At 49.3% G+C, this 8,591-nt stretch overlaps 1 protein-coding gene across 1 annotated transcript; it reads left to right on the forward strand.

Annotated features, from left to right (window-relative positions):
• Positions 1–2,511: 2,511 nt before the first annotated feature.
• Positions 2,512–8,377, forward strand: Hhex (hematopoietically expressed homeobox). The gene is made up of 4 exons (XM_021151810.2): positions 2,512–2,931; positions 4,912–5,090; positions 5,282–5,332; positions 7,303–8,377. Exons 1-4 carry the CDS (start codon positions 2,568–2,570, stop codon positions 7,525–7,527), a joined length of 819 nt encoding a protein of 272 aa, XP_021007469.1. The 5' UTR covers positions 2,512–2,567; the 3' UTR covers positions 7,528–8,377.
• Positions 8,378–8,591: the final 214 nt, after the last annotated feature.

Here is an 8,591-nt window from a genome sequence, read left to right on the forward strand (position 1 = left end):
AACCAACCAATAACGATTTCTACATTAAAAAGTATCTTATGGGCTGGTGAGATGACTCAGCCTGTAAGAGCACTGACTGCTCTTCCTAAGGTCCTGAGTTCAAATCCCACCAACCACATGGGGGCTTGCAACCATCTGTAATGAGATCTGACACCCTCTTCTGGTGTCTTTAGACAGCTACAGTGTATTTATTTATTAATAAATACATCTTTGGGCCTGAGCAAGCAGGGACTGAGTGAGCAGAGTTGACCAGAGCGAGCAGAGATCCTAAAAATCCCCCAACAACCACATGAAGGCTCACAACCATCTGGACAGCTACAGTGTACTCACATACATAAAATAAATCAATCTTTTAAAAGTATCTCATTATTATTGTGTTTGATGTGTGTTTTGGGCACTCCAGCAGCCATGGTGCTACAGGGCAAGTCTCTCCACCTCTCTTCCTCCCCTCCCCCTCTCTCCTGTGGGGTCGGAAGCTTGAACTTGAGTCCTTATTTCCAGCATTAGGGAGACAAGCTCCCATAGGCTACGCCACATCACTGGTCCCAAATGTTTTATATTTGCTCTGGCATTCTTCCAGTTTTCCCACCCACCACTTCTTTATTTCACTTGAGTTCAATGGACTTAGAAATAGCATAGTTTACTACGAATTTTTTCAACTTCGCTATTGTATAATGCGACACAGCAAGCAGACGGAGGGCAGAGGATAACTGTGGAATCGGTTCTTCCTTCCACCATGTCTTCCGTGGATCGAAGCTCAGGTTGCCAGGCTAGCACCTCCTCGATGATTTTTTTTTTCAAGGCTTAAATAACCCGGAGTTTGTCCACCGGAAGCCCCTTCAAGCAGTCTGTTGTCTGGTGTCTGGCCAAGATGTCTTTGCGCTCACCAGAAACCTCACAAGGTTCAGTTCTCCAGGTATTCAGAAGTCTACTCTCTTTCCAGCCCTGCCCGAAGTTAAACTTGTTTTCCTTTTTATGATTCACATAACAGAGTGAACACACGGAGATATAGCCTTACCAGCCCCCAAGGTTTTAATTCTAATTAACAGCGCTTCACACTCACTGGTTTGTGTGTGCTAATGGCTTTTGTCTGTCATTATTCTGAAAGATGTCCGTGACTCCATCCCCAGGCAGATAGGAACCTTTAGGTCAAGTCCCAAACGGAACAGGTGAGAAAAGCCCAGGGCAATAAACTGACAGACTCAACTCAAGTGCTCTTCTGACTTGGAGTCACTCACACTCTAGGCACCTTGACACCTACTTATCTTTCAAACATTATTTCCTTTGGGAAGACTTTTCCTTTCTCAAAGCGACTCTCTCCTTTACCCGAAACGAGGGGCTGGGGCTCCTTAAGGTTTCGACCCTTACACACGATTTCTCCCTAGTATATGTTACTGCGTTCGTTTCCTGCTTCCACCAGGGCAGAGACTGCCTCTCTCATTTGCTAATGACTGCACAGTAGTTGCTCAAGAAAATAAGGTGTGAAGTGAAACTCGGACCCAGGTCCTCTGGCTATCTCGCCTTCAGTCCCACTGCAGCTGAAGATGTAATTCCAAAGGATAAAACTAAATATCTCAGTTGGAAAAAAAAAGCCAGGGAGTTTTTCTATTAATAGAAGTCCTTAGCAGAAACTGCCCAACTCAAGGTGTGGTCACCCCAGGGGGGCGTCAATCAAGAAAATGCCCCTTTGCCCCAGAGGCGAGCGAAGCCGCACAGAGCCGAGGCCACACTGAGCAGCGCGCCACGGCTTTGAATAGAAAACACGTGTAAAGCCTCAGAGGCCGGCTAAGCGCAGCTGTGTCCTTCAGGGCCTGGGGACAGAGGTACAGGAGCACCTCCCACCCCCATTGGATCGAAGAACACTGCATAGCCTCTGTCCTGCGCCATACGATTAAGGTTCTATCTTGATACCGGTCTGGAGCAGATTCCGTTAGCATCCAGGGAGGGGACCGAGCTAGGGGGTCCTCAAATAGGTCTGGAACACCTGCAGCCTCGCTGTCAGTACCCGTCTGGGACTGGGACGCAGCCAACGGCTTGGGTCTTCTCCTTGGAGCGCCGAGCTGCGGAGGTCCCCCGTTCTAGACAGTGCCACCGTTACCCCAAGAAGCGCAGCCTCCTGGCCGCCCGAAGGTGCCATCCTGCCGGCGGCCTCCTGGCCCACAGAGTCCCATCGCTTCTCCAGGTGCCAGAGGCTGCCCGAGTTTTAGCAGTGGCGCCATCCCGCCAGGATCCGCGCCCCGCGGCGCGCGTCTTGTGACCTCCTCTTCGACGGTCGCAGTCGCTCTCTAGGTGCCTGGAACCTCTAGGGAGGGTCCCCGGAGTTCCACAGCCCGCGCGTCTCGGGGGCGGGAGCTGGGCCGGCGGGGGCGGATCGGCGCGGGGGTTGGTGGGGGGCGGAGGCGAATCTGAAGCCAGCGCCATTGGCCGCAGGGCCTGGCGGCAGGAAGGGGACCGAGCGCGGCCCCACCCCGCGGCTGCCCGAGCCTATCGCCTGGAGCGCAGAGCGCAAATAAATGTAGCGCGGCGGCGCTGGCCGGCAGCTCTCTCCGAGGGGCTGCGGAGCGGCCATGCAGTTCCCGCACCCGGGGCCCGCGGCTGCGCCCGCCGTGGGAGTCCCGCTGTACGCGCCCACTCCGCTGCTGCAGCCCGCTCACCCGACGCCCTTCTACATCGACGACATCCTGGGTCGCGGGCCTGCCGCCCCCACGCCCACTCCCACGCTGCCGTCCCCCAACTCCTCCTTCACCAGCCTCGTGTCCTCCTACCGGACCCCGGTGTACGAGCCCACGCCGGTCCACCCCGCCTTCTCGCACCACCCCGCCGCCGCGCTGGCCGCCGCCTACGGCCCCGGTGGCTTCGGAGGCCCTCTGTACCCGTTCCCGCGGACGGTGAACGACTACACGCACGCCCTACTCCGCCACGACCCCCTGGGTAAGGCGGCCGGGGCCGAGTGAGGGCGTCCGTGAGGAAGGCGCTCCCGGCGGGTGGCAGCGCGCGGGAGGCGGCAGGGGCGGACGGACGGGAAGCGCAGTGGAAAAGTTGCGGCGAGCGCTCTGAGCGAGCAGCTCCCGGGTGCACGCGGGGACAGCAGGCGCGGGGCCCCCGGTGCTGGGACGCTCGGCGACTCAGATTGCTTTTCCTGCACCTTGCAGACGTCGGGGCAAGCGTAGTCGGGAGAGACCTGGGACTCCTGGGGAGGTGGAGGAGGGCGTCCCTGGCCACGCGTGTCGCCCCGGGGTGGGTGGGGGACTCCCTTAGCGAGCGGCCCGGAGAAGAGGACGTCGGGGCGCCCCGAGCCTGGCCCCTGCAGGGCAGGGAGAGCTGCCCGCCCGGGCGGTTCCTGGGCTGGGCTTGGTTCAACAAGCTTGTGCAGTGAAGGAGCCTGACCCTTTCCGTTCATACAGGAAATCTTGAGTTCTCGATAGGAGTAAATCTGGTTTCTGAAGCTGTTAAGTGTTTTCCTGGCTGCATGAAGCAGACCCTTCCCCCGGAGTAGTGCACACTGCTGATTATTTTATCGACATCCTCAATACAGACAAATTCAGGAAACACTCGACGTCTGATAGCCAGGATCCGTTTTTCTGATATTGTTCATTTCCTCTGTGTGGGATGTGACTTTATGGCAGCTAAAATAACCAGTTGCTTCCTCTCTGCCTCTCCCGCCACCCCCCACCCCCATCTTTGGAGGCTGTTTTGCACCAAGTCTGAAGCCTGACGCAAGCAAAATCTCAGAAGGAAAAAAAAAAAAACAATGCCAGCTTTCAAAATGTTTAGGTGTAGGACTGTGGACATAGGGACGGACGGACGGACAAACGCACTGCACCACCATCAATTTGGAGAAGGAAAGTGAAGACCCCGAACAAATACGAAGGGCTACACGTTGGCAGCTTGGGATTTTCGAGGCTTGTCCTCACAACATTCCTAAAAATAAATACGCGATGGTGACCGGGTTCAGGGCCTCAGCCTCTCATAGCCAGTGGGGTCTAGAGTGAATAAGAGGGGGCTCCAGAGTTTAAAGTCAACAGTTTGGCAGCTTAACTGGGGACCTGGGAGACAATTAACATTTTAATGAATTGGCATTTTAATGCCAGAATTATTAAGAGCAGCCTCCAGCGCTCCTCTCTTCTCACCGCTACAGGGATTTGGGGTGTGAGTGTTATAATTTTGTACATAAAATTTGTATTTAACAATTTCAGCGTGTAGAATGAGTGTGACCGGCCGCAACTCTGTATCCTCTGGGGCAGGAGGGCTCCCGGGCAAACGTTTTTACATAGCTCGCCCTGGTTTCCTTGGGTTTCTGCTAGGCCTGAGCAGAAGGAAGCAACATTTTTTTTTTTTTTTTTTTTTTTTTGAGACAGACCAACAGGAAACACATTGACGGAAATGTTGCCATAGCCCACGGGGTGGCTTTAACTGGCCGCCCCCGCAGGCCGAGTGTGAAATCAGAGGAGGCCCGGGCGCTCTCCAGCTACATTGGAGGCCCCACTCGAGGCCTAACACCCGCGCCCTGCGAGCGCTTCTGTGCGCCCCGCAGGCCTTGGGAAGTGCTCTCGTTAAGGAGCGCACCCTGAGTCTTTTGCAAAAGTTAGTGCATACAGAAGAGTCAGTTCGGTTAAATAAGATAAGGTTTAAGGCCGGCAGGGGTTCTTTGGGGGTTGAAAAGATTTGTTTGCATTTAGCCACAGGTGTGCTGGGCGGGTAGTGCCGCGTCTTGAGTATCCAGAGCTGATCTGGGTGGTAGAACGGCTAATCTGACTTTGTGTGCATTGGTGAGGAGTGTGGAAACATCCATTAACTTGAGCATGTATGTGATGGGAACATGGTTGCGTTCTGGCCTTGGGACCAGGTAGATCTGGGAACTGTTCAGAGGGTGCCGAGGCCTTGGTTAACCACAGCTCTTTTGGCCCACAGGCAAGCCCTTGCTCTGGAGCCCCTTCCTCCAGCGACCTCTGCACAAAAGGAAAGGCGGTCAAGTGAGGTTCTCCAACGACCAGACCGTCGAGCTGGAGAAGAAGTTCGAGACTCAGAAATACCTCTCCCCACCCGAGAGAAAGCGTCTGGCCAAGATGTTACAGCTCAGCGAGAGACAGGTCAGCCTCCCCTCGACACCCAAACACACCATCAGGCTTCATGGAGCTGGGGGGGGGGGCACTACTGTAAGCCACTACCGCGCGCTGCTGGCGGACCCCGGCCCAGCTGCAGGGCCCCATAGCCCCAGTCCCTTCTCCCCAGGTCCGCCGGGATTTGGGACTTTCTTCCGAACCTGCTTTCTTTTCTGTAGGTCAAAACCTGGTTTCAGAATCGCCGAGCTAAATGGAGAAGACTTAAACAGGTATCGACAATGGCTCTGTTTCTATGGAAATAAATGTTTGTATCATGTTATCTAAATGCGGAGCCCTGTTATGGGTTGTATGCAAAAGTCATTTGAGAGACTATTTAACCTCTTCACCTTGATTAAAAAAGCAAATACTCCTGCCGAAGTTCAGGATGAGTTGCTCAGGTGTCACTAATGCTAAAAGCCACCTAATGCAGTTCCTATATCCATTATGCCAGGGCTTCACACACTGGCCAGTAAACCGGCCTGGCTAATTGTTTTATAAACCCCATATGTTGTTTATCTCATTAACGCAGGAAAGATAAAGTAATTGACAGTAAATGACTTAAGTAGTTATCTTTGCGAGAAAATTGTTTCTTTTATTTACACACCCATAATAAAAGCAGGCAGGACTCAAGGGTAAATATAAAGACACAAACGCCTTTAAGTCCTATTTGCACTTTTTAAGAAAAAAGACTTAAATATCAAAGAGTTCTAAAAGTTATTACCCATCCTCTGCCAGCTGTTTAAAATGAATATGAAACCCACAAAGAAATGTCCACACCTGTTTGGATAGTAACTTAAACATCCTAATAGTCTTTCAATGACCTTGTTAAGAAATATGTGAGAGAGGGGAAGGGCCAAGTCACCCTCCAGAGCAGCCCTACTGACTTAGAGCTAAAGATTTGCTTTTGCTGTCCCGACCTGGAGGTTTCCAGAGTCATCGGTCGACTGCTGAATGGTTCATTTGGCAGAGCTTTAAATAACAGTTAAAATGGTTTGAAACAAAACAGTTTAGTAATGAGGAAAGCTTAAAGTAGATTTTAAATTGTATTGCTCATGCTTTTATATCTCTCTATATTTTAAATGCTGTCCCAAAGAACATTTTGAAAGAACAGAATAACTCCCTGGGGCTTCATCGTACTTAAACATTTGAGGATTCCCTCTCTCTAGCCGTGTACATCCTTAGCAGACTTGGTGACTGGAGAGTGACAGTGTTTCTATAAAATACTTACATTCATATCAGACGTCTACATACTTAAAAATTCACTGGCTGGACTTGGCTTGGAACTAGTTTCCCAAGGACTTTTAAAATAGTGCTTTCTATGTAATATGGAAAAAATATTTTTTTCCCAGAATTTTTTTGCCTAGATTTTAAGCAAATTGCAAACTCTTTTTTATCAATATTAGTTTTGGTTCTGTGAATTTTTTTGCCATGATTTTGTAATTTGGTACATATTTATGTATGTGTGTTCTCGTAAATTTACTTGAGGAAACAAATGGAAAAGGATTCAATTGAATAATTTTTCAGTCTCTTAATTTAGTTCATGTTGTTCTCCTCTTCTTATCCTCATCCTCTTCCTCCTCCCCCTTGTCCCCCCCACCCTCTCTCTCTCTCTTTTCCTTTGGTTTTTCGAGACAGGGTTTCTCTGTATAGCCCTGGCTGTCCTGGAACTCACTCTATAGACTAGGCTAGCCTCAAACTCAGAAATCCGCCTGTCTCTGCCTCCCAAGTGCTGGGATTAAAGGCGTATGTCACCACGCCTGGCTTCATCCTTCTCTTTTTTAGGGGGTTAGGTTTTCGTGTAACAAACCCAGCCATTTTAATGATTGTTCTTTTAAAATGCTAGAAGACCCTGTTTGGGGTGATATCTAAAAGATGAGAACTGCACTGTCTGAATTGAACTGAGGGTTTTGTTTTGTTTTGTTTTGTTTTTTTCTCTCCTAAACTTCTGCAAATCTTGAACCCACTGGTCTGTGATAAGTGTATAATCTCTCTCTGGTTTGACTTCTTCCCTCTTCTTTCAAATGGGGAAACGAATCACAAGTGTATCTTCTTAGTAAAAAGATTTTAACGAAGAAAACAGTTGGTAAACTAGACTTTGTAGGCGTGGTAAAGGCTGAAAAAAAAAAACCAAACAAACCCCAAACCAACTTTGATTGTTATGTCTCTGCTCTCACCAACTGCATCTTCATCCTATCATCAGGAGAATCCTCAAAGCAACAAAAAGGATGCGTTGGACAGTTTGGACACTTCCTGTGAGCAGGGCCAACAAGACTTGCCCAGTGAACAGAATAAAGGTGCCTCTTTGGATAGTTCGCAGTGTTCACCCTCCCCAGCCTCTCAGGAAGACCCCGACTCGGAGATCTCAGAGGATTCTGACCAGGAGGTGGACATTGAGGGGGATAAAGGCTACTTTAATGCTGGATGACAGTCATCGGCCACGTTTAGAGACCGGACTTTAGAATAATGTTTTGCTACAGACAAACTGGAAAATTCTGAGAGAGAGAGAGAGAAAGAAATATCGGTTCTTGTAGAGTTTTGAAAATGTTTGGTGCACTGGCTAATTAACCAACATGCATTGCATTGAGACCTTAACTTTGGTTTAACATACGGTATCTATACCAGTTTTTAAGTTGTTTTGATAAAGTGACTAAATGTGACCTCATTTTTTAAAAAGTGAATTTGTTTCTATTTATGAGAGGTAATTTGAACTTGTGTCTAAAGCTTAAATTATGACTTTAAAGGTTTTAAGTTTTAGGAGGCTGATCTTGACTGACTTTCCTAAGTCCGTAGCTATTCCCTCGACTTTAGAGGTGCACTTAGCGGGAGGGGGGGTGGGGGCAACATTTGGGGAATCTATGGAACACTTTGAAAGGGTATACCCAACTTTTACATGGCATCTTACATTGCTGCCTTAACTCCAAAGCCATTTCAGAGCACTTGGCTCCTGGTGTCTGTTCTTACAAGCAAGATAGTTGATAAGATTCCTAAAATCTTGTTTTGCTCAGCCAGTGCCTCTGACCCTGGTGTTAAGAGATGATGCAGTCCCTACAGGCAGGGAAACTGACTCATTTGAGATTGATCTCACACGAACTAGAAATAGCAGGACAATTAAATGTAAGTAGATGGTAGATAGTGTGTTTTATAGAAACTGTGTCTATAACATGTATATAGCATTACTTCTTGTAAAAACTCTGCCAAAATGATGTTTGTTTGTTTGGTTGGTTTTTTTTGTAATTTAATGAATTAACTTTCATATACATTCATCATCAGATGAACAGCCCTGTTGGAATTCTCATTCTTTGGTTAAAATACCTAAACATGACACCTGAAGAGCCTTGGTGTGTGCACTCCTGTGTTTGCCATAGTGAATATGAGAGATGGGGTGCCCACCTCCTAGAATATACATTTGTGCTTTCTTTGCTGGGGCTGTGGGCGGGGGGGGGGGGGCGGGGGGGACGGCGGAGAACGGGACCGAGCAGGGTGGATTGG

The sequence above is a fragment of the Mus caroli genome, chromosome 19 (assembly GCF_900094665.2).
Source record: "Mus caroli chromosome 19, CAROLI_EIJ_v1.1, whole genome shotgun sequence".
Classification (NCBI taxonomy): domain Eukaryota; kingdom Metazoa; phylum Chordata; class Mammalia; order Rodentia; family Muridae; genus Mus; species Mus caroli.